General features: G+C 37.6%; 1 protein-coding gene across 1 annotated transcript; it reads right to left on the bottom strand.

The window, feature by feature from the left end:
- Positions 1 to 1617: 1617 nt before the first annotated feature.
- Positions 1618 to 21328, bottom strand: CTR9 (CTR9 homolog, Paf1/RNA polymerase II complex component). The gene is made up of 25 exons (XM_026034690.1): positions 21250 to 21328; positions 19354 to 19452; positions 18332 to 18571; positions 17674 to 17791; positions 16963 to 17052; positions 15509 to 15657; positions 13312 to 13419; positions 12811 to 12918; positions 12451 to 12687; positions 11617 to 11706; positions 11386 to 11514; positions 11096 to 11279; positions 10029 to 10117; positions 9577 to 9762; positions 9325 to 9412; positions 8921 to 9069; positions 8200 to 8316; positions 7873 to 8018; positions 6413 to 6484; positions 5148 to 5283; positions 4499 to 4645; positions 3905 to 4062; positions 3541 to 3637; positions 3122 to 3234; positions 1618 to 2457 (listed from the first exon to the last, which is right to left on the bottom strand). The coding sequence occupies exons 1-25, from the start codon at positions 21292 to 21294 to the stop codon at positions 2049 to 2051; spliced, it is 3504 nt and encodes a 1167-aa protein (XP_025890475.1). The 5' UTR covers positions 21295 to 21328; the 3' UTR covers positions 1618 to 2048.
- Positions 21329 to 26885: the final 5557 nt, after the last annotated feature.

Below are 26885 nucleotides of genomic sequence, written 5' to 3'. Positions count from 1 at the left end.
TGGGTGAAAAAACAGTGAGTTTTACAAGGTGAAAAATATTCTTCTTTCTCAGATAACACATATACAGAAGCCCCGTTTACTTCAGTGAGTAAGCACCCGACTCTATAGTTGAAAGTTAGCCTAGAAGATCCTTTCAGTCAAAGACCTTTTTCTGGAGATGTAACTCCTACCTACAGAAAAAGATTTTATTTTTATAAATAAATATATATATAGCATTAAGATCTTCATAATTACATTCGTGTGTTAAGGAAGATAGCCTTTACTATCATGTTACAGAGGGCATGACACTGAAGATGTATTTTAAGGAGAAGAAAACTTCTAAGATCACATATAAGGGCTGCTATTCTCTTAAGTGCTATACGTTTTCTTTCCTACTGTGAAACCCGGCAGCTCTCACATGTGCCAGTGCTCCATGTTTCACCTTGCTGCTGTGACCTTGCTTCAGTTGCATTCACTTTCTTGTGCTTGGCCCCTGACAGCCCCATAAGTGAAGCAGCAGTTCAGCACCAGGAGGCCGTACAGCTCCTCTAGCTGCTGCTGCCCTTGCCTTCTAACAGGGATGAGCAGCCAGCTCGTGACCCTCTCCTTGGCAAAAGCATCCTTGCCCTGCAACACATGATCCTCAGGCACACGCTTCCAAACCCACCTCAGTTACAGCCTTGCTGCGTGGCAAAGCTCCTACCCACATGCCTGTAATGTTGTCAGCAACACGACAACTGCAGCATCAGGTTTGCTTTAATACATACTGCTCTCTCCTTCTACTCTTGCTGTTACCAAGCATGTAAGTTGTAGGTAAAGCTCCTACGCACGCTAATACCAAACTGAGCCAGGAAAAAGATGTTTCAACTGTTTCACATTCTACTTTGTCTGCTATGGTTACCAACAGCCTATAAACATATGACAAAACATACACAAAGAAAGTGGCTAAAGCTCACAACAAACCAGAAATAGCAGCATGGGAAACATCTTGCAGTTAGTATCAGGAGTATCTAGACCTTTTTAAAAGCAAAATAGCATCGTTTTGGCTATACATTCTATCAAACAGCAGTTGCAACAAACTAGCCAGGGCTCTGTAATCTCTGAGCAAATGTTAAGCTTACACTGGACTCAATTTCAAGCCTGAAAAATCAAAGCTCTTTCAGACTGATGCAAAAGACTAGTTTCCCACAACTTCAAGGAAAGACACTGTAATGAGAATCCAGATTTCCATTCAAGTCTGTAACAGAAACCAGCAACCGCTTAAGTTCATGACTGCAGAATGCAAGACACATACAAAACTAAAAAGCAAGTTAAAATTACTTGCTCAAAACACAGCCCTTTGTCAAATTTAACTTCAGGTTTTCTGCTTATATATTACAAGGGGTAAAATAAATCACTCAAAGCAAAAGAGCAGTAATAGTTTATTGTGATATTGGCAGCTTTAATCAAATAATATTGAGTTCTCCCCCTTTTTTGCCTGCCAATTTAAATATTTTATCTACATCTGTTTTGTTACAAGTTCTTTAATATCTGCATCTTCATACCTGATTTACCACAACAACAGAGGAAAAAGAACAGTCTTGAAAACATAGGGAGATACATCTTGGTAAATCTATTCTTAAAAAAAAAAAACGCACCTCCCTACTGATCTTTATTCAGACTAATATAAATATCCAAAGCTTTCTGTACCATTTAGTAATACATTTTTTGTTTTGATTTTTTTTGAAGGTATGAATGCAGAACACACAATTTTAGCCACACTGGAACCATCTAAACAGGGATATAATGTTCCACAGTTTTACATGCATTCTATCCTTGGTATGCTGATTATAGATAGCACAGGCTCTCTGTTCTTTGTCTACAGCAGTTTCAATTTTAGACTATACCCTAGGTCAACTTAGAAACACCCATCAGTTACTAAGAGAAAGAATCACAGGAAGGTTTCACAACAGTTTACTAAAACATTATTTTGTTTTTAGATCACAGTTTTCAAATATAAAAATTGGATTTTCCCTATACCGGAAGTATATTTACAAGAACATTTTAAAAAGATGTTCCGTAATTTAGACCTAATCACTGTCATCCGAGCCACCTTCAGACCCATCGTTGTTGGATCCTTCCGGCTCAGATTCATTGCCCGAGCCCCTGCCAGAGCCCTCATTGTCAGATGCCCGCTCCGAATCCCTGTCCGAGTCGGCACTGCGGGAAGCCGGGCGGGATTCGTTTTCTGAGCCGCCAGAGCGGCTTCTCCCCGACTGCACAGACTCGTTGTCCGACTGCTCGGAATCCGACCGCCTCCTTTTCCTGCCTGACCTGTCGCTGTCAGACTCCTCGTCGGATGGGCGGACACTGGACCTCCTCGGGCTGCCTGCCTCGCTACCGGATTTGTTCCTGTGTTCGGAATCGCTGTCGGAAATGATGCGTTTGCTGTGCTGCTGGTCTCCATCATCTGAGTCACTGTTGCTAACCCTGGCATGCCTGGAGACAGGGAAATAAAAGAAAGGAAAAAAAGAAAAGAAGCATCCTATATTAAAAAATGACTTCTCGTTTACTGAAGAGAGACACCAACATTAGGGAAATGCTGGCCAAATCAAATGAGAATGCTAACTAGAATAATTTGGCCAGACTGGATAGGCAAGACTAGGCATATGCAGTATTAGGTGAAAGAAAAGACAGAATATAGGAGTAAGCACATAAAGCTGGCATAGTAACCTTGTTTAACCCAGGAACTTTATCTCTAGTAACAAGAGGGAAAAGCTTTAGGCTCAAGCAACACCAGGAGGATACAAAAATGACTGGAGACTCCAGAAGTTCATATTTTGTTTCTGTGGCACAGTATTTCACGTTACAGCAAATGCTGAATCTTTAACAACAAGTTAAATATTTAGAGAAAAAAATCATATGTTTTGAAAGTTGAGAAAGTTGCAGCATATGTAAGTTTTTAAATTTTTTAACGAGTAAATACTTAATATTGCATTAACATGACAGTTGCTTCATATACTTAAAAATAATTCTATTTAGACTGGGCACCAAGATCATTTACGCTTTCAGAACTATGAAGAAGATTAAGACAACACCATAGTTTCTCTTCCATGTGTGTACTGACACTTTAGTATAGACAAAGTTCAAAAACAGATCATACCCATCATCAGCAATTTTGAGTTTATCCTCATCAGAAGAATCATCACTAGATGAAATTATGGCTTTTGACTTGATCTTTCCTTTCATTGAAGGAGGCAGACGCTCAGGTTTGGGCTGTAATGGAAAAAAGAAATCACAAAGGTAGGGACAGAAGCAGAAAACCAGGCACGCTTCTAACAGTTGCTTTAAATTTCAAAAATATAACACTCTATATTACTTATTCTGTATGATTTTAGAAACATACTTGTTATCCTTAAAACAACTATAGCAATAGGGGAGGACAAAAATAAGCCCAAAGGCCATTTGCTAAAGGAAGCTTTGTTATAACTTTCAAGATCAATCTCTCTTCAACAGTGAAATGATGAGGTAAGAAATACACATTTGGAAAATCACCAAGCCATTGTTCAGTGATTAACTTACAGCCTTCTTCTTCTCAGCTTTGGGTGGACGTCGTTTTTTAGGTCTTGGACCGTTTTCATGCTCTTCATCATCACTCCCCTCATCTGCTTTCTGGGGTCTTAAACAGAGTCATAGTTTATAGCATGTAAAGCAGATCCTTGCAAAAGACTTAACATTTATCATTATCCCATGAAATCTCCAGTTGAACAAGTACTATTCATTCACTTCTTACATAGGGGTTATTTAATATTTATTCATATGTACATATTATTAAGGTCACTTATTTATGTGACCTTATCAACTGCTCATTTTTTAAGCTCTTATGAAAGATTTCATGGGGAAAAAAGCCATATTATTTCTCTGGAAAGTCTAATATATCAGTTACCTCCTTCTCTTCTTCTTCTTTCTCTCTCCTTCCTCTTCTTCCCCTTCTTGCTCACTTCCACTGCCCTTTCTCTTCTTTTTCTTTCTAGACATGGGTAGATCTTCATCACTGTCATCATTGACAAACTCATCAAATTCCCCTGTTCCTTTCTTGGAACGCTGTAATAAAGAAATCAACTTTAATTTATTCCACAATAGAGTCTGTTATTCATATTCCAGTCAAAGCCACCAGAAAACAAGTTCAAAAAAAAATTATCTTAGCACATTTTAAAAAACATGAAAACACCAACCACTGCCATGGCAATTTTCCCAGAATCTCTAGACTGATATCAAAACACCAATTCCAAATCTGAACATAAGAAAATAATCTCCTTATTTGAAAAACTGAACAAAAGAGATTGTGATAATGTCACCTCATTTGGAATCTGTAAAGGTTAGCTTCAATTTTTATGTTTGAGTATCACATCTGTGTGATTTAACGAAGCAGAGCCGAGGGGCTTGGATTAACAGATTACATTACTGTCAAAGATAACATCACAAATACGAAAATGAAGGCAGGGAGAAGGAATAGCAAAATAATAGTGATTTCTTCTACCCTTCCTCCACCACCTCCACGCTTTTTCTCCTTTGATCCTTCTACTTCACCAGTGAACATTAGAATGTTTTTGGTCTTCTCCACGTATTGAGCTCTTTGTTCCAGAAGTTTCTTCTGTTCTTCTTTTTCTCTTAGGCGCTTCTCTTCCTGAGACAGAGAGAAAACTAACCTTTACTAATGCATTTATATTGTCTCTAAGATTGTCATTCCAGGCATCTAAATTACGTGTTGACAAGAGATGGTAAAATCTACTTTTGGAAGTGTGTTAGAGCAGAACACCCACTGCTTAGAAAACTATGGAAGTTTTCTACCAGTTTATGCTGAAAAAGACAAAAAAAAACCCTGAAGAACTGTGCTCTGTTGCACTAAGTGCTTTCTCCCCCAGCCTGCAAGTACAGACATCTGAAGGCAGATCTGCAAGGGACAGCCATTTTATCCTTTTATCCCATTAAAAGGAGAAAAAAAAGAAAAAAAAAGAAAGAATGCATATTTCCTGTTAGCCATAACATCTTCTGCAAGCACTTCATATATCCTAAAAAAAGACTTCTAGATATTTTACGAGTAATATTAGATACTGTTACAGAACAATAAGGACACACACACACTTCATGAATAACCACGAAATACACAGAATTTAACAGAGCAAAACCTGTTCTTTGAGGAGCTTTTGGCGAAGCAGCTCCTTTTCTTGCTCTTGCTTGGCCCGCAGTTCTCGCTCCTCTTCATCCTGCTTGCGTGCCCGAGCCACATGATACTGGGCCTGGCTCAGTAAGTCAGAGCATTGCCTGCAAGATTCAGGGTTTTCAAGGAAATGAAGATGACAGGCACATACCACAAGAAACAATTTTCTAAAGGGCATGCATTCCATCAACACATTTGTGTATCAGGGACAAAAACAGCCTACCTGAAATAGTACAATTAAAATACTACCAATTCTTGAAAAAACTATAGGAACTTCTAGCAAGCTAGTAATTTATCTTTAAATTACAATATACATTTTTTTTCCTGAACATTGTTTCACTCAACATTTAGCTAATTCATACACATAAAAAAGTTACACATGTACACATGTAAAGTTTTATCTCAGCTCATCCAAGCAGCTTCAGAAATACAGTCAATAGGGACAACTCAATCAAAACTTACTAGAAATCCTATCCAGAAAGGCAATTATTTCAAAGAAATCTGTCCACATATGAGCTAAGATTGCATAAGGCACTAAAATCTCAAAAAATATTAAAGCTAGAGATGCTTTCAATTACCTTTTATAAGTTAATATTATGATGACATTTCTTTTTATACCAAGCATAAAAGTAGTTTTATTGATAATCATTTAAGATATATAGTGTGTTATTGTCAGCAGGTATCCCTATTAGAAATTTAAGAATGTGCTATAAATAAATGAATACATATCAAAAAATACAAAAAAATCTAGGAAGAAGATACGTTCACAAGAAAACTTATTTCAACAGGTCTGCATATGAGCATGTTACTCCATGTTAACCATTAAAGCAGACTGGACTCTGCATAATTTTTTTTCCAATTGCAGATAATTGATCTTCTTTAGTCCCCTATGAGCTACCTCAAATCTCAGCAAAACTTTAGATTTTATCTTTAAAGCCAAAACAGCAAAAACTAAAAAAACGCTTTAAATAAACTCTGCCTCGTTCTCTTTAACTGATAATGTGCTATTAAAGCAGCTTAAGTTTTGCTTACTTTGAGTTTTAGACTAAACAAAAATTTTAGAAAGTAAATGCACAAAAAGAGTGAATATGTAACGAGGAGTAATCCTACACCTGGATTTCTATTGCTGTTAGAAATTAATGGCTAAAGTTTTAGAGTTCAGTTTTATTCTGGAAAAAAACAAATAAACAAAAACACTCAATACACTCCACTTGAAATATGAATGATTTTTACCTGGCTTCTGTAGCAGCAAGTGCCAAATCAAATCTCATTTTGTCACCTACTTTACTTAAGTAACTGAAGTACCTGGTGATAAAACAACAACAGAAAACAAAGTAGAAATGGTATTATCCAAGTATTTGCTATAGTTCTGCCTTATTTTTTATCTGAGTTAAACAGTCCTCCAAAACTCAACAGAAGAGCAATAACCCAGAAAAAAATCTAAAACATCAGAGATTCTAAAATTCAGAGATTTTATCCTGATTTAATCCAATATAAGAGAATATCAATTATAAAGACCAGTTTAAGCATGTCGTAATAGTTTAACAGTTATAATTAAGCACCACAAGAACCAACGGTGGATCAAACAGACTACTGGCTACACAGATGCTTGGTCAAACACACTTAAATTTTGCATAGTTTAACAGTTCAAATTAAACAAAATAAATCTAATTGAGTAGATTTCAGTGCATCCTTTGCAAAAGAGTTTTGTACAAGTGCTACTGTACTAAACAACTCCTATTTCCTAGAAAACAGAATCATTAGACCGCTTCCATATACGGCAATCCTCATAACCAGGAGTTATGAGGCTCAGAAACAGAGGTTTAGCAAAAGAATTTAGGTTTGTGAAGTGCTCACTTGTACGAAAGGTTTTTGTTGTTGTTGTTGCTGGAAAAAAGGAACTTAAAAACTTTTGTACAGAGGATATATTTTGGTCAATAGTACAATTAAGTATTGCTCAATTACAAATACCAAAGAAAATGAAGAGCTGGTTGGTATCAGGCCACATAATCCCTGTCACTATAAACATCTGAAAGACAACATCTATTCTGAATGAGCTGAGCTCGGAAAACATAAGCAAGCATCAACTACATCAACCTTACCTAGGAGTGGGATAGTACAGGACTTGAAAGCACAACAGTATTTTCTTTCCACAAAAGACAATGCTTTGTTTTTTTAGGGAACTAACAGATGTGAAGAAGGTTAAGAACAAACTTCTGTTCTGAAGTTAAAAGAGTGCTTGGTCTTTGCTGCCTATTTGAGAGCACAGTTAGTTTGCAAGGATAATTAGTCACCAACTAGACTTGTACACAAAATTAGCAGATTTGATTTTGAGATCCAACTGTAAAAATCTATAACTGTTTTTGAAGAAAATTTCACAAAAATGAGCAATTTAGATTAAGAGAGTATTTACAGCATTTTCTCCAACTAAGATCTTCCAAGAAGTAGCGCATCTTGGACATAATAACGCAGAAATCTTTAACAAATACATAAGGGCCACTTACAAATAAAACTAGCTCTGAAGAAAGGCCTGAATATTTTGTGAGGGAAGTCCTAGTTATACCATTAGTAATTTTAGAATTAAGCACCCTGTTTCATAGAAGACAATCACTCTCCTAACCAGAATTTGACTTATATTGCACAATTGTAAGGAAACACTAGAAATATAATGATTAGAAATAAGATAGCTTTACCTGTGAGCTAGCTCCAGTTCTTTCACAGCATTAAGCACCTCCTTTAGATTGCTCTTTTCATCTTTTAGGACAGAGGTAGCTAGTCTTTGCAGCACTAAAGCCACATTAAACATAAGGACTGTATCACTTGGTGCTACATGCCTGGCCTGTTAAAAAAAAAAAAAGGCACATTCTAAAGATAGACAAGAATGTCCCCATACAGGTATACTGACGTGACCTACAGGCAGTAAAGCACAATTGTTTCAATTAGAATATTATAGAGACACTCAAACATGCATCAACTTACAGTAATTGTATTCTGTAATATATGATGCTATATATTCATACCTTTAACAAAGTTTGCTTGCATTCCTGTAATTTGCCACATTTGAAGAGGGCCCGTGCCAAATACAGCAACACTTCTGTATTTTGATGCTTATAAAACTTTCTGAGGCAGTTTTCATACTGAAATGGAGAAATCAAATTAAGAAGTGACAATGAGTAGTTATTTTCCATAGCTAACTGAAGCAAATTCTTCTACCCCTGGAAAGCATTACTGCTAACATGCTTTCTGTTTTTTAAACAAGTGCACCATTCAACACGGATGTCTCCGTATTCCTTTTCATTGATTAAAAAAATAATTTCTGCAATCCCAATGCGAGTATGCGTTTTTTTTCCCCCCTAAAAATTGGCTCCAAAAGGCTAATAAGATACAAGAGGATACCTTGTATGTGCCATCTAGTATAACAAAATCACCAGGAAAGACTCATTTTAAGACACTATTCTCTACAGTATGAAACTGGATGCAACTAATTACGAAAACAAACAAAAAACCCCAACATTTTAAGTAACTCAATGTACAGAACCTAAGTGCATACGCTGGTAGGTGCTTTGTTACTCTTTATCTGGATTTGATAGCTTGCTTCTAAATTCAGACCTGACAGCTAATACTAAACTAGAAAGACACTAGGAACTAGTGAAGTATTATTCAGAATCTTAGCAGCTGACAATGACAGCAGAGAAACATACAGAACTCAACATATTATACAGTTCAATTTAGAGAGGTTACCATCTGCACAGCACTGATGTACTGCTTCTGTTCTACATAGATGTGTGCCAAATTCAGCCAAACGTCACTGATATCTGCTGTTGCCTCTCTCACTTGGGCAAAAACATCACGAGCTTCACGGAAATATCCTTTATGTGCCAAGACAGCACCTGAGGGGAAAGTAATATAGACAGTGTAAACCTGCAGGTTCGTTTACTATGCACTCCTACCACAGGAAATAAAATGCTGCCTGGATCAAGAGCCTCATTTCATAGAGCAGCATCGCTGTTCTATTAAAACTACTGCTTTATCTGCTTCACTAACTAGCATACAGGTACAGCAAAAAAGCAACACTCTGTACTAAAATACAAAACATGAGAATATCACAACCTCTGACATAAGAAAAATCAGAGCCTAATACTCACCTATGCCATTGGCAGCATACAAATTCTTTGGATCATTTCTGAGTACTTGCTTGTAGATTGCTAATGCACGGTCTTGATGTCGCTTTTCCTACAGCAAGAAATAGAACAATAGATCATTTCTGCAATGGGGTAATTACAAGATCTACTTGGCATTTTTATGGACTAACATGTCAAACAGGCAATATAAAAACTGTATTCAGTAGATGACAGTACACCACAAAGCTATACACACTGCACAGAGATGCACATTACCTTTTCTCTGTCTCTTGTAGGTTGATGCAGAGTCTGCAACCAGACATTTCCAAGAGCCAGCATGGAGTAAGTATCATTTTGTGTAGAAGGTTGTTTCAATATTCTCTCAAATTTCTTCTGTCCTGGACCCCACTCTTGTTTAGCCAAATGAAGATTACCAATTAGAGACCAAGCATCTGGATGATCCTGCACAGAAATTCACTGTAAGTTATAAAGTGGTTTCCCCTTGCAAGGTTACTTTTTCAAGTATAAAGTGTTGTGTGCATGTGTGGGAGTTGCTGTTTTGGTTTTCTAAAAATAAATTTGAAGTACCAAGATACAAAAAACAAGATTACAATACTATTCTCTTCACTAGTTGATCTGAACAAACAAAATAAACCACAACATAAGGTTAATAAAAGTGAAAGTGTAAGTTGGCATTTTTAAGTTAAAACACCTAACATGTTACAAACCTGATTTATCTGAAGTGCTTCTTTAAACCAATCAGAAGCTTCATAAAAATTTCCTTTATCTCTAGCCATAGCTCCCAGGCGCAAGTAGCCTTGAATGAGAGAGGAGAAGAAAAAAGAGAGAGGTCAGTTTAAAGTCACCTCAAACAAGAAGGGAGAGATAAAAAAGAAAAGTAGACCATGCATTAATTTCAAAAGCAATCTTTTTCTTGATCTGCTCAGGAGGACAGCCAGCTATAAGACATGTTTTCTATTCTATTCACTATGAGACACAGGATGTAAAGAGGAAGTTCCATCCACAGTGATTTGCAATTTAAATGTTTTTAGCTGGCTTCCTAAGTTACAGACAACTGAAAAATCTCAGAGAAAGAAGGATACATCAGTTCCATAAGTTACTATCAGTTAGCCTGAGCAAACGGCCATTGTAGACAAGCAGGACAAAGGCTATAGTTAGTTGGGGCCTGCTCTGCGTGCTGCAGCTTGCTGAGCAAGGGCTACCTCCTCTCCTTTGCAGCATGTATTACAGGTCAGCAGCTTGAGGGCAAGAGGAAGAACAGAACAGAGTGAGGAAGAACCACTGTGCCTCATGCTCCCCACAAATCCCTCCCTTAAAAAAGGATGTGCCCTAGCAGCTTCACCAACACCCCTCAACAGTTACTCTTCCCTGAAACAAGGCCAAGGTCTAAGATAAAGCTGTTTTCCCAAAACATCTCTTTTTCTATTTCTGCAGCCAGGTAAAGTCATAGAGAGGCTGTGTATATTAATGGGGTGCCCTTGACTGCACCTGAGGTGCAAGGTGGTAAGGCTGTGGTGAGGGGTGCAGGGCAAAGGAGAAAAAGGGGATACAAGTATAGATAAGACAGTTTATCTGGAGTTTGGAGTAGAGTAGGAATCATCAATACTTTGGAGGCTGAAGCCTAGAATATAAAAGAAAACGGAGGGTGGGCAGAGAGGCCTCTACACTACTACAAAAAGTGAAGACAGATAAACAGACCAGAAAACACTCTTAATAGGAAGATTTTTGGTATTTTAAGGAGGACTATTGAACTAAAATACCAAATACTTCTTACAATCAACGTAATTAGGATGTTCTCTTAAAATGTTTTTATACAGCTTTTCCGCTTCATGAAATTCACACATCGCCTCATATAGTCTGGCAAGGTTATAGGACGTTGTTACAGAGATAGCATTGTAATAATGCTCATCATGTTCAGCTTCTGCTTTTGCACGATCCAGGGATGCCAAAAAATATTTCTAAAGTATAAAAAGAAAAAAAAGGAATAAAGCACTCCTGAATATTCTTAAAGGAAAATTTTTGGGTGATCAAGCAACTCAATTTAGACTCTGAAAACCTGCATACCTTGGCTTCTCCTAGGTTTCCGAGTCTGAAGTGCAGAGCACCCACATTATTCAAAATCTCAGGTGGGACGTCAGCCTGCACCTTCTCTTGCAGAATGCGTGTGGCTGTTCCATAGGCTGACAGAGCCCCCTTTACAAAGAAAAAGCATGTTGATGGAAGAAAGTGGAAGAATTCTATGTACTCTAAGTAAATGCACACATACAAATCACACACACTGCATATTAATAATACCTGTATATCAGTCTGTTCTAGAATTTGTGCTAGTTCAATCCATGCTTCTACATCATCTGGATATTGCTCTGTGACTTTCTTCAAATGACCCTGAGAAATAGCAGAAAATAATTGCACCTCTTAATGCACGAATTCTTAAAACAAACCTTGAAAGAAAGAATGATGGCTTGAACATTAAAAAGATTCATCATATTGTCTTCTGCAAAAGCAAAATCACCTTCAATATCCACAAGACTAAAACATAGTCACAAAAAATGTATTAGTTTAGTTTCCCTCACAATAATATCTTCTACAGAACGCAATATAGGCTTAATATTTTAGGGAAGCATAAAATACTATATACTAAAGCAGAAAGTTGCAACAGTGATATCCAAGATCTGTTGTACTCATCCAACATTAGAGTAAAAGATTTTTCATTAAAAACAAATGCACACACACAAAACTGCAAAAAAGCAAAACTGTTCTTCCAGATTTAAACTCATAAGTGTATTTAGAAAATCACTAGTTAACTTGTCATTCTCTCAGAATTTGTAAATATACAGAAAGAATGCTTCCCTTTTCACAGTGCATAATACAAATGTGAGGCTGGAGCTCCTCTAACTTCCTGAATTTCCTTTATTTGCAGACTAGCAATAGCCCTAGAACTGATCAGAAGTTGTAACTCTCCACAGATAAGAGCACTGTCTCTGACAACGGCCAATATTAAATAATCTCAATGTAAAAGCAACTCTGTATTTAAAGTCACACCCTGGATTTTATGCATCTTATGGTACAGCTAGACCTCGAGGAGTACTATTCTTGGATGTTGCCATAAGATGCTGCGAGACTTCTCACCTTTGCAATATCCCGTTTCTCCTGGTCTTCTGAAGCTGCATAAAGGGAGCCAAGGATTTTCATAGTCTCGTAATTATTAGGATAAGCTTTCAAAACTTTTTCAAAGCACTGTGATGCATTCTCCTTGTCCCCTCGATAAATGTACATTTGACCCAATCCAAAAAATGGAAGTACAAAAGAGGATGAGGCAAACTGAGTGGCCTGATAATAATATTGGAAAGCTTGATCATAATCTTCCTAATTAAGAAGGAAGAAAGAAAAGGCAGTATTACTGTTTGCATAGTTAACAGCTGTAAGCACTTTTGTAACACAGAATTTTAAAGTATATTTTCAAAGGAGGCTTTTATGAAAACTTCTTACCTGTACATGAAAAGACCTTGCCAGCTGGTAACAACTCTCTGCCTGCATTGCTTCAACTTCTGTATTATGGAAAGCATGAAGAGCCAAGTGTTGAACTTTACCATAATCCTGAATAACAAAAGGTACATGGAGTTTGAATGACTTCACCTTATATATGGCAAAAAAACCACTAATAGCTCTTTATATTTTTAATACATTGTGTGTAGGTTGAAAGCTTTAGTTATATCATGGACCAAATGCCAACAAATACCCTTTGTTACCATTCTTTTCTCTGTACTAGATTTTAAAACCTGAGGTGAGGGGGAGAAACCCCTCAGAACTCCCAAGTGAGCTTGAATTAAAAATTAAGTGTCTTTTCTTGCCTTTCTTGGGAAAGATCAGCTATACTAGTAGTTCTATATAATACACCATTTTGCCTGACAAAACAAGACCAAATCTAACAGCAGCACCTTGTTGCTGAAAGGCTGTCAAATATTTGACAAAATATTCCAGGTCTCTTACCTTCTTAAAGAAGAAGTGATTAGCCAAGTGATTCAGCACCATTGGATTGCTGGGGTCAATTGTGTAAGCCCTAGAAAGGAGTTGGACACCATTTTTGATGGAATCAGCCTAGATAAAAGATTAACAGAGATCAGCAATATCTTAACAGCTGTATTAATTAGTATCTTCAGAGCTATTCTTCAGTCCAGGTAGCTGCAGGAACTCTGACAAAGTCCTTGCTAGATTCACAGAAAAAAAAAGTGTTTTCAGCAACATTTTTTTTTCCCCTGCATGATTCATACAGATGGAAAATAGGAGATTAAGCCACCACACAGAGCAGACAAGGACTTTCTGAGAGAAAAAAAATAAATGCTTTGCCTTGTGTCTTTCGATATTTATCACATTATTAATCATAATAAAAAAGGAAGGCTAACAATGTACAAAGTCTTCCTCTACTATTCCATATCCTTAAGTTTTGTTTGGCTTAGGCTTCCTCCATTTACTTGATTAATTCAGAGAGGTGAGACTTCCTCACGTTGAAATTTTAATCAAGAAATTCAAAAATTTAATCGCAAATTCCCAGAACTTAATTTATAAAAAATAACGCAGGTTTGCTGTGTTTACATAGGAAAATTATTACATCTAATTATTTTCTTCTGAACAATTTCCAGCTTGAAGGAAGCTTTCCATGACTAGATTAGACTTAATTTCAAATCTGTAACTGATACAGAAAGTGCTCTTTGGGACACACATGAGATTTTTATCCTAAGTCATCTTAAATCTGTATTTATTTCTCAACATTGCCACCAAAAATCATTATCTAGTAATATGTAACACCTGTGCTTGGCTTTATATTACCAGAAGAAAAGTATCTTACTGAACAGATTAGGATTTATAATGTTGCGACACCAGAGACATAAGGCATTCTTTCAGGCAGCTAAAAAGATAATTTCACTTTTAAAAGGCACCATTTCTCCAAAGCTATTTTAACAATATTGATTCACTTATCATTAGCCTAACTGCCAAAGGCAAGAGATGCTGAAAGAGCTCATCCCTTGAAATTACTTGAAGGCGTTAAAAAAGTCAGGAAAAAGAAATTAACGTGTTTCATTAGCTTCCTCTGAAATATTTATTAAGATCTGACTTCAGATTCTGCAGATTCTGCAGGTTTAGGAAAGAAAACTCACACTCAATTTGCCCAAATTATTTATGCAAGCCTAAAAAGTTTAAGCACATGATTTTGTAAATTTTAAGTAGTTTTTAAGATACTTTGTTAGTAAAGAATGTCTCAGATAGTTATGTTTTCTCTAGACAGCAACACATTTGACATTTTAGCAATACAGTTGTAATGTAATCTAAGAAGTCACCCGCCACCCCCACCAAAGGTGGGGACCTTTAACATTCCTCTCCATCCTGATAACTTCTCGAGCTAGCTCAAATTCACTAGCTCAGATCTTATGACTCCAAATAAACTACTCCATGCTATGCAGTGATACGCATCTGGGAGGCAGGATCACTACCTTACTGTAACTTCATCAACCCAGCTAAGGTCAGTAAAATAAAGAACAGGCAAGAACAAAGTGACACACATGACAAGGTTGTTTGAATACAAGCTTTCACACAATTACAGAAGTTATATTCTGTAAAGCCCTAAGAGCTCAGGATTCATCTCCTGAGACTATTTCTTTTATCTTGCCCTTACTTCTACTGTGATGCTCTTTCCAAAAATTCCTGAAGCTCTGCAATAGACCTGCCAATGCAAGTGAGGTCTCCAGGTATTGAGGGCTTTCTGGGCACCCTGAGTTCAAACTGACACAGCCACCTTCAAAGAATCACAAAAGACTAAGCAAGGCTGGTTATATACACTGCTCTGCAAAATCAAAGTAAGATTTTTTTTAAATGACAGAAAATGCATTCACACATCTGAGCAAGGGTTTATAGTATTTTAATTAAAAGTTAACTTAAGCATTAGTTTTCTGTACACAGCATCTCAAAACACAAGATAGTTAAAGGTTTTTAATAACAATGGGGAAAGTTATTCACTGTGTTCTGCTCACATCTTAAGTGTATATCTACAATATCATTCAATAATGACACTCTTTGAAATGATTTAATTACCCCTTTTAGAAGTTGAAGTACTTCTCAAAGCATTAAAAAATCGTCTTTTAAGATACAGAGAAAGCGAAGTGAGTATGGCTTCTAGTTAAGTCAGACCCACCTCTTTATTATTGAGTTCCAGAACAGCCAGTCCAACCAAAGCCCCTACGCATTTTGAATTTAGCTCCAGAGCCCTGCTGAACGCCAAGCGAGCTTTTTCCAGCTTGTTCAGTTTCACGAAGCAGTGGCCCATGCCTAATCGAACCTCAGCTAGAGAACAAGATGACATCATTCAGAATCCCAAATTTTTCAATTTTATGACTGTTTTACATTCTGGACATCAACTAATGCGGAGACAGTGTCTTTTAATACTTCTTCAAAGTCTGTAAAGCCATATAACAATTTGCTGCTTTTAAAAGCAGGCTCACACACTTGGCAACAGATCTAACCTTAGCAGTAATAGTAATCTTATTTCTTCTTGCAATCCAAAACAGTGGTCTGTATCTTTGAAAGACTCTGATGTCAAACAAACAGAATATTATCTTCACAAAAACATATTCAAAAATAGAGAAAGGCATTAAAAATCATTAAGAAAGATCTGAACATTTCTCAGGCAGGTAAGATCAGCTGACACTAGTAAATCTTCAGAAAACAGGCAGATAAACAAGTCAGTTTGTCATTTCTCCTTAAGAGATCAACTGATTCCATTTATCTTCTAATTTGCATGATGATCCTGCACAAATGAGCTAATCCAAAGAATTCACATTATATTGCTCTTTCAGGCTGCCTGCAGACTAGGAATACATAGACATTTTTTATACATCATTTTCATGTGTGCATGTAGGTAGCAGGCAAGGTTGAATTAATTTTTTTTTAATCTTGCATTTCTAAATTCATTTCTGCAGCAATGAATCTACAGAACTGCAGAATACGAAATTAACTTTGTCAAATTATTTTTCAGAGAGATTATGGTAAAGTATACCACAACTCTCCAGAGACTTCAGAGTACTTATGGTACTTAAAGAAGTATCCTGAGTACTACTACTATATTTTTAATAATGTGCCTAGCATCTACAGTCATCACTGATGGATTTCCAATTTTGGCATTGATAGAAAGCATATAACAGAATGTAAACTTATATCATGGAGTACAGGTAGAATTCTACATCTTAACTCTTGAAACATATTGTTATTGCAATATGATATAGATTTTTTTAAAACTCTTACTCCAAACCTCACAGATAGGTTCTGCAACATTCTTGAACAGCATTTTTAATTCCCATCCCATTTTAATTTCTTTTCTATAGAGCTTCTAAATTCACTGTAATCACTTTAAAACATAAGAATGAGAAAAAAATGTATAGCGTTTTCTCAAATGCAACCACTGCGGACACTTAAAAACTACTCCAAGTCAGATTTCTGAACCCTCCTAGGGATTTATTCTGTGACAGATGTAGACTACAAAAAAACACCAACAACAAGAAAAAAACAACCTTGAGGTATTTGAATTACGAAGATCATCTCTATACCTATATAAAACTGCGAAGATCCACTAGCAAATGCTTTCTGTCTTACCTGGGCATCCTGGATTGGTGCGCAGTGCTTTCTTGTAGTAGGCAAGGGCTCCTCTATAATCTTTCTTGTTGAAAGAAATGCACGCTTTACCTGTTATAATATACATATTACAAACAAATACAAAAAATGGTTATGAACTAGAAGGTGATGAGCATTACTTTGTGGATTTGTGCTGTACTGATTTTCAGAAGTTACTATTAAAATAAGAACGTTGAAAATTCAGACAGTTACAAATACCTTGGTATCTCTGATGAAGTCAAGCATACCAAAAAAAATCAGAGGAATACATTAAATTTACATTTTCCTACTTTTTGGAATAGAATCAACTCTTTCTGTTCTGGCCACAGGAAAAACCAGTGGTGTTTGGACTTCTGACCCTTCACTAATGAAATTCCTCACCTTAGAGTGTCTAGCTTCACTGGTCATCATCAGGAAAGCAGTTAGGTGAATTAAGTTTGCACATGTTGGAATATGTTGGCTAGAACTCTAAGTTGCCCTAACTTTCTCCCTACACATACTTCCTGAATCTAAAGAATTATCTAAGCAATGTTATACATTTCTGGCCCAAAACAGACACATTTGCCTCGTTCATCCCTCTATTTATATATGCACCCTGTTTTAAACATCATTTATTTCCAGATTCAATTCTTTTGGAGTTTTCTTTTGTCTTTTCTTTTTTTTTTTTTAAGCATAAATACTCATAATTCGTACCGAGAAGGGCTGGAATATTATTTGGAGATTGGTTGAGCACAAAATGGAACTGTGCATCAGCTTGGTCCATCTTATCACCTTCTAGCAGACAGAAACAGGCTCTTCCCAACAAATGATTCTAGAAGGAGGAAAAGAAGTATTTCCACTGTACTAATCTTTGTAAAATATAAATGTTAGACCACAGGAAAGATTAACTGTCTATGCTAGAATGCTTTCTCTGATAAATTTACTTCTCTTGCAGCAGGAAACAAAAATAAGAAGTTATTTCTAAAGTTTACATGCTATCTAGCAAGAGTAACAAATCTCCTCGTCCTCTCCCCACCCAATCCTCCAGTAACTATAAAATGACACCAACATATTCATATCAGGTGTTTCCAGCTAGATATAATTATATTCTTCTCGTGGCAATGCACACATTTCAGGCACTCACAAAATTTACTTAACATACACTACATGGCCAGACTTTGAAGCTCCAGCCATTTCTTTTCGCCCTCTTACCAATAAAATACTTGCCTTCTTTAGGAAAAAAAATGTTGAAAACAACATATTGGTTGATTGAAAATAAAATATGTGGAAATTAAAGGGTTTTTTAAATTGGTAAGTAATTTACAAGTACAAATATTACATACAAATACAAGTACATATATTTGATTTTTACCTGATCATACATGATAATTTTGTCAGCCATAGTATACAACAAGGTAGCTTGTGTGATAAGCTCCTTTTTGTTGTCTTTGTTCTTCTCCTTCCGAGCCTGCTGCACATAATATGCTGCCAGAGTATCCAGACATGTCATCTGATCTTTTTCATGGTCTCTATAGTCCAAGTTACCATCTATGCGTGCAGCTTCCAAGAGCTTCACAAAATCTTCTGTTTTCCCTTGTTTGTAGTATTCCAGCTATAAAAACACAGTTTTCATAGACATATTGCATGAAATACCTAACACACCAAGTTGATAGTTGAAATGTAAAATAGTTTCTCCTTCCAAAAAGGACATAAATTCAAGGATGATTAGATGAAGGGATTCTAATACAAGCTCTGATATAAATAACTTTCTATCATTGTCCCAGCTTATTATTTCTACATATAATCTGCTACTCTTAGTCAAAAAAAAAAAACAGTAGCCTCTGATTATTCAGCTGCTGCTAAATGAGACCAAAGAAGCTACCTGCTAGAGCAACAAATCTTAATTCATGCAATGATTTGGTGTCCATGCAATTCATGCATGAGTATGCATGAACTGTATGGACTGCAATTCATGCAATCCACATAAGCAAAAAAAAATCTAAAATTACTATAAACAACAATAAATATCGAACAATATTATACATTCAGAACTGAAAACACATTTAGCACTCTAAGCTAACAATGAAAAAAGATCTATAAAAAAAAGGATCTCTTGGCTGAAAAGCAGCATAATGTCTTAAGGTACTTAAAACATCAATAAAAAGAGAACAGTAATACTATATAACCATAAATAACAATCTGACAAGTCTAAATTTTATAAACCAGTTGTATTTAAAATGCTAAAAACATATAAGGTACTTTGAATGCTACACAGGACAAGAAATATCTGACCCAGAATCAGTGACCTAACAACCTAATTAAGTTCCAGCTCAGAATTCAATTATTTCTGATCACAAAAGGTAGGAAAAAATGATTATTTGAACATATACTAACTGCCAAGGCGATCCATATGTGTAGTTGAGTATGTTCCTGTTTCAGTATACTTATAACTTCATCCCCTTCAGGTAACTGATCGAAGTCGAGCTCAATAACCTAAAACCAAACAAAGAGATTTCTTTTTGTGTTATTTACCATGGAGCTCAAAGCATGCTGGATACCTCAGAGCACAAAACATGCATAATCCTTTGAGTTTAAATAAGGCTGTTGACAATGAAGGAAGAGAAGATTTGATTTATTGCACAAAACAGTCTTTCACAAATATCATAAACAAAGATAACACAATGTTTACCAGTTGAGGCAGAATAAATACGGATGGTATTTAACTTCTTTCACCAAAAACTTTTGTCTCAAAATGTGTGCAGTTTTACTAATAATCAATTAGCCAGCTTAACTGGACATGTGCTGCTTCAAGAGCTACTGAGACTCTATAACATTTCCTACAGGTAACACAGATCTGGGATACGTAATTGCTTGAAGAATCTGATTGTACCAGGAAATCAATATCCAAGACTGATCTTAGAGCCTTCAGGTTATTTGTCAAACCATCTTTGTACCCAAGAGAATTAACAGGTTATTAACATAGAATTAACACAGAATTAACAGGGTGACAAACACCCTGAAGAGTGAACTAAATTTCCAAACATTAGTCACCACAGTCATCATGAGCGAACGATGTCAACAACTTTCACCCTGCAATCATTACTTTGCAAGTATTATACTTGTCAATCTACCCTTCCAACATGCAGAACGTGGAAAAAAAAAAGAGCAGATATTACCAACCACCCCAGCTGGTTAGGATAGTTGAGGACACAATTTGTTCACTTGCTACTCAGTGACGCTGCCTTTGATAATGGCTACCTAGGTTATTGGTAGTCAATTTTAAAGCGAGGAAGGGATCCACCTGCACCTTGACAGCTCTCCCAGTTATCAGTGCAGAGACTTTTACTCCAACGACTGGACTACAGTAATCCAGTTTATAAGGACTTAGTGTGACTATGAAACACTTATCTAACACTTAGAGCACATTAGGGCAAATACTTCTGTCAATATTGTTACTCTTAGCTCAAATGTCCTGCATAGTACATCCTGTCTGACAGAAAGTGGTGTTATATCTAACACTGTCAAGACAAAAAAAATTGTGAAAGTTCACAAAGATGGAAGAAGTAAATTGTGAATTTTATTTTCACAGTAATTTTTAGGTATGCATCCAGGACTTCAGAACTCAAATGCTACTACCTGTAACTTGAAGAACAGTAACAATTTCATTTACTCATGATGAAATTTAGGAAAAGTCCCTGTCACAGAGAAAAGTCCTCCTATGTGCCACCAACAGACTGCACAACGTACTAGTACCTTTAAGATCTAAAACTTTTAACAGTTTTACTGAAACTTCTTGGTGAAGTAGCTAACACAGATGACCACTAAAGACCTTATCCAGCCCACAGAAGTGCCACATTTCAACACTTTACTTAGGTTTTGAGACAGTATGTGTTGTGTGGTAATCTAACTTGGAACTCTGCCGTATGAACTGCCAACTTAAAACTCCTTAATTCTACCTTATGCCAGCTACTTTAACCTGGTAAGAAATGCCACACCGCTAAAGCCGCAGTTTTTCATCAACTTTACTGCGCCAACCAACAGGGTGACGGAAGGACATACGGCTTGGGAACCGGCACACGCAGGAAAACACGCAGGGGGTGGGCAGGTCCCGCGCGGCCCCGGCGGCAGCAGCCGCGCTGCGCTCCCGCCGCCCACAGCGAGACGCCGCTGCCCGCGGCTCCGCCGGGGACGGGACAGCGCCGCCATCCCCCCACCGGAACGAGGAGCGGCGACAAACGGCTGCACGGCACAGCGCCCCCCTCCCCCCAACCAGACCGCGCCCCTACTCGCCTCGTCGGTGTCCCGGAGCGGGATCTCGATTGAGCCCCGCGACATGATGGCGACGCCGTCGGCGCTGCCCGCCGAGCTGCCGCCGCTGCCCTCAACGGCCGCCGCGCGCGCTCCCACTTCCCCCCGCACGCGCCGCCTGACCCGGACGTGCTCGCGGACGCGCTGGCGCGTCCAGCCAATGGCGAGGCGGCGCGAGCCCCGCGCGTGCGCAGGCGCCTCGCGGCGCTGTTGCCGCGGCAACGCCGGCGCCGCGCGCGCCCCCTGAGGGAGGGGCGGCGCGCCCCTCCCCACGGCCGACAGGAGGGAGCTGCTGCGCCCCGGCCGTTGGTTCAAACACCAACGGTCACCGCAGCGGGGGGGCGCGCGGTGGAGCTGGCAACGGGCCATAGCCACACAGCCGGTATCACACTCGGCTGCAGAAGATATACACATCCCTATGCAGAAAAAAATGCCACAGAATAACAGCTATAGCACAGTCATGTAGGCACTGATACACAGAAGTTAGCTGTCTGCTCACAGGCCCTGCCTCTCAGCAAAAGCCCCCATTTCCAGATGAACCTACTCAAGTGTGAGCAAGGGGGAAGGAAATTTCTGTGGAAAAAGCAACCTATAAATTTGAATATGTATATAACTAGCACTGGATGGTGTGATAACACATGCATACAGCTGTTTACTAACAGTTTGGCCAGCTACTTTTTATATTGTGTGGACTTCCCCCCCACACACACCTTTAAATCACAAATAAGGCTGTGATCCTTCTCTGGTAAAAATTTCTGAATACAGAACCTGGACGGTAATCGTGAATCTTTTCTGTGGGTCAGGGCTATCAGAGAACTGCACAGAGATGTCCAAGTATTTACAGAATTGAGTTCTTAAATTTACTCCCCTCAATTATAACTCTAGATGCCTTCATGTATTTGTATAAAACATGGTACACATAGCAACATAAACCACTCATTATTTCTCAAGCTGCACAAAGGATAAAAATAAGACCACAAGCTCCACCTACAGATATTTACCAAAAAGATAAAAAACAACATATTGCTTCAACAGCTTTTGAACCCTAAAGCAAATATGACTGTCTTATAGACAATCTGCCACAAAAATGTCACAAGTATTTAAATGCTAAATTTAATTTAAAATGTAATTAATAATTACCCTAAGACTATTATAGTAGCAAGGACTTATTTGCAATGCCATATGTTCTGTTCTAAAACCTAGCAATATTTGTTAGATTAACATTCCAAATCTCAACTTTTGATAACTGATTAATGCAGCAATTCTGAACATAAATTCACACAGATCTTTGAGTAGGTGTTTGCCTTAGATACTGCTTAAGGAGATCTTTTCATGCTGTTGTAAAGTGGATTACAACAAAACAGAAGAAATGAAAAAGCATACTTGACAAGAAATGAGTAAGGAAAAATAATTGTGTTTTTTTTTGTTAAAATTCCATAGTTATGCAGAATTATATGCTAATTGAGTTCTCAGGCCTTTCTCAGTTATAGGCCAATTTTCTACAAATAAACTACTTGTTAGATCATTATAATTAATGGTGAAGCAATTGGGACTAGGATACTCCAAGAGTCCACTCCTTACTCTTCTATTCACCAATTAATATTTGTAGTAAATTTTTTTTTTCTTGTGAAAAGAATGTTGCAAGTCTCAAAAGACTAATTTTGAAATTCTTTTTTGCTTGCAGAAATAATCAATCATTGCATATGTATGGCAAAGCCAGATTAAAAGAAACACTTAGCCTTAAAAACATGAAACCTGAAGTTAAAGAAGGAAAACATCTCTCTTCAAACATCCTTCAAACTAAGTGCATATCTGTTAAATACTAATTTAGGTAAGTTGTTGACAATTATTATCACACTACTACTCAGCAAGCTGTATACACATAGTAAGAAAACATCACTTCGAGTTTTATAGAATGTGTAAAATGTTCAATGTGTAAAATGCTGTTTCACTGAAAAAAGCACATATTAAGTACTTAGGAAGATTCCAGAAAATATGGCTTGTTTTTTCTTGGTGCACTTCAGTTTTCTTTCATTAGAACTAATCATGAAAATTTAAATTGCTACTTTAAAACTTAGAATGTAAAAGGTTATTAAAATGTACACTGATAAGAACTTAAAAAAACCCTATTTTTGATACATTATTCAACCCCTAAAAATAACAATTTAAAGCTTCCTTTCATTATGCTTTTTTGTTTCTTGGCTAAAAAATTGTGTAGGCACCTCTTTTTATAAGCTTTTTTTCAGAAATAAAAGCTCAGCTTAAAAATTGAGCTACTTAAATAAAAGAATAAAGGCCTCTACTTGCCTGAACAAGTACATCACTCCTTATAGTTGAGGGGCACATGCTCAAATAAATAAGCCCTCACTTAAAACATGGGGGCAGTCAGAGCAATACATTTTTAAGAAGAATATTTCTTTGCTTTTGGTTAGATGAAATGAAAATAATAGCAATAGAGTTAGAAAACTTTTAAGTAACAACTAAATACATTCTAATGGAGCAACCCATCACTTCAGTAGTCAATTAGGTTTTTTTTTTTTTTTTAAAGTGCTCTCACACAGTGTTGAGTAAAGCTTAGTGCTATGGGTCAGAGAGAAGTAAGGGCACGCTGTTCCCCAAGGAGGAGGTTACTGAGAACCTCCCCCACCATGCCAGGACAGCCCCACCATACCCAAGACAAGGTGGCTGCCAACTCTGACCAGAAGTCCATGTCCTGAGTGATGAAGCAGATCTAAGATCAAGCCAGGCACACAAATCAGTGAGGCAGGATCAGGTCCAGTGATGGTCAACTGGGGCAACCGCAGCCCAGCAATCTGTAAGAAACCCAGAAGGCTGAAGAACTGAGGTGGGGCTATGAAATCACATCAATACAACCTACAACCAAAGGGGCACAGAATCACAGAATATTCAAGGTTGGAAGGGACCTCTAGAGATCTAGTCCAACCTTCCTGCTCAAGCGGGCACACCTAGAGCATGTGGCACAGGGCGGCATCCAGGCGGGTTTTGAAGACCCCTCCAGAGAAGGAGACCTCACAACCTCCCTGGGCAGCCTGTTCCACTGCTCTCTCACCCTAACAGTAAAGAAGTTGCTCCTCACCTGAAGACAGAACTTTCTGTGCTCCAGCTTATGGCCATTACCCCTTGTCCTGTCACTGGCCACCAGTGAAAACAGCCTGTCCCCTTCCTCCCCACATTCTCCCTTCCTGAACTTACACACATTAATCAGATCCCCTCTCAGCCTTCTCTTCTCCAGAGAAAACAGGCCCAGCTCACTCAGCCTCTCTTCATATGAGAGATGTTCCGTTCTCTTAATCATCTTGGTTGCTCTTCTCTGGACCCTCTCAAGAAGTTCCACATCCCTCCTATACTGGGGTGCCCAGAACTGCACACAGTACTCCAGGTGCGGCCTCACCAGAGCTGAGTAGAGGGGCAGAATCACCTCCCTTGACCTGCTGGCAACACTCCTCCTGATGCAGACCAGGATCCCATTGGCCTTCTTGGCCACGAGGGCACACTGCTCACTCATGGTTAACTTGGTGTCAACCAGAACTCCCAGGTCCCTCTCTGTGGAGGTGCTTTCCAGCAGGGCAACCCCTACTCTGTCCTGAAGCCTAGGGTTTTTCCTCCCCAGGTGCAGGGCCCTGCACTTGTCCTTATTGAACCTCATGAGGTTCCTCTCTGCCCAACTTTCCAGCCTGTCCAGGTCCCTCTGGATGGCAGCACGGCCCTCTTGAGTATCAGCCACTCCACCCAGCTTGATATCATCTGCAAGGCAGGCACAACCCAAAAAGAAGCAGAGGCTTCAGGTTGAGCTTAAATAGGATCCTGGGCTGGTGCACAAGGGCTTGTGGGTAGGGTCCAGGTGATGCCCATCAGGGCCATTACCACTTATTAGTGCACTCAGGAGCCCTAATTTGATTTTGGATGTTGGGACTGTGGTGTCCTAGTTCTGTAGGATGCTGTATGTTGTAGGGTGGATAAGTGTCTAGGTTAGTGGATATTTTATATGTTTTAAATTTGCCTGGTAGGTTGGTTAATTGTTCTGGATTTTTTTGAGTTGATAGCTTATCTGAAGGATGCTATGGTAAGGAGTTAAAAGGTTTTATTTTATTAGTGCTGAAATTGTGCAGTGGTAAAAATAAGTTGCTTTAAGCATATGCTGAATTATCTTTTCACTTTTAAGTTTTTTTTCACTAGAGTAGAATGTTTATTATGCAAAAGTGTAAGAATAAATGTGTATTCCTGTTTTATGCTAATGCTTTATTTAAGACTACTTTATCTCTATTAAAAATAGCTTATATACTTGCTAAAAAATATGTTCATCCTGATGGTAGGGTGATTAATAAACAGTATTTTGTTGAATGATAGATCTATTGTAGTAATAGTTATCTAATACATAAGAATATGTTTAGCCAAGTTTTTTGTTTGTTTTTGGGGAAGGCTTTCTCAGGAGTTACCTTGTAAAATTGGTAATTTAAAGTATATGTCAGGAGTGACTAGCATACTCAATAGTGTATGATCTGTAAAGGGTGTATAGGAAAGACTGTAAAGATGTCAGGTAAAACTGGAGCTTTGATATGAAAATAAAGTATTATTGATAGTATAGATTGTTCATGAGGGAGTGCTGGTGTCTTAAAAATCTTATCAAGGTTGTACATAAAGGAATGCTTTTTTCTGACTTATTTGTGATTAATTTCAAGAATTTGGGTAATCTCTTTTTTAAAAAAAATTTTGATATTAGCAGAGCAAGAGATTCTTTTGTAGAAGTGGTGAGGAGGAAGAGACTTTACTGTCTTTTTCTTCTTTGTTCTTTTTTTTCTGTTAAATAGTTCTGTTATGAAGTTTTTTCAGTCTTGATAGAGGATTTGAAATTAATTTTCTAAGTTGAAATCAACATGACCTAAGGTTTAAACAAAGATTTTTTTAGCCAACTTAAAATAGGAATGTGTGCCTTATCTCCATCATCTTCTATTAATGTTACAAGACCTGCTTATTTATTATAAAATTTTTTTTTTGGGGGGGGGGRGGGGAAAGTGCGGAAGGGAAAGCAGGAGATAGAAAACTTAAAGAAGTTGGCTTAGTTTTTTTAATGGACTAATTTAAAAAGGCTTTTTTCTAGGTAAGGCTTCTTGACTTAGAGAATGCTAATGTATATTTGTAATTGAAGTTAAGAATTCTTGAGACTTAAGAATGTGTTGAAAGCCATGTTGTCTGGTCCTGTAATTGTAACTTTTGAAAAACTGGATGATACTAGGTGGATAATGTCTATCTCTCTTTTCACCTCGCTTTGTGTCACTGTTAAAACATTCCCTGAGTTTTGTGCATGTTTAGGGCAGGGAAGGAAGTAACTAGACTTTTTAACAGAAAGCTTAAGGAAAGGAAAACAAATTATAGAAGCAAGTACTTGAGCAAAGAAGTCAGTTCCAAAAATAACAGTGAACACTTGTGCTGAAATTCTTGGAAAGGATGAAGCCTGAGAATCAGCCTGAAGAAAGCTTTTGGGCATATGTCTAGAAATCTTCCTCTGTTTCCTGTGGTTAGTTGTTTTTATGTCCACTTCATTAACATGATAATATCATGTAATATAACAAAGTAATGTAAGCTACCTATTAACTTCT

The sequence above is a fragment of the Nothoprocta perdicaria genome, unplaced genomic scaffold (assembly GCF_003342845.1).
Source record: "Nothoprocta perdicaria isolate Ctin4 unplaced genomic scaffold, notPer1 scaffold_15, whole genome shotgun sequence".
In the NCBI taxonomy this organism is placed as follows: Eukaryota; Metazoa; Chordata; class Aves; order Tinamiformes; family Tinamidae; genus Nothoprocta; species Nothoprocta perdicaria.
Note: the sequence above shows the minus strand (reverse complement) of the source record. Positions and strands in the feature narration are given on the sequence as shown.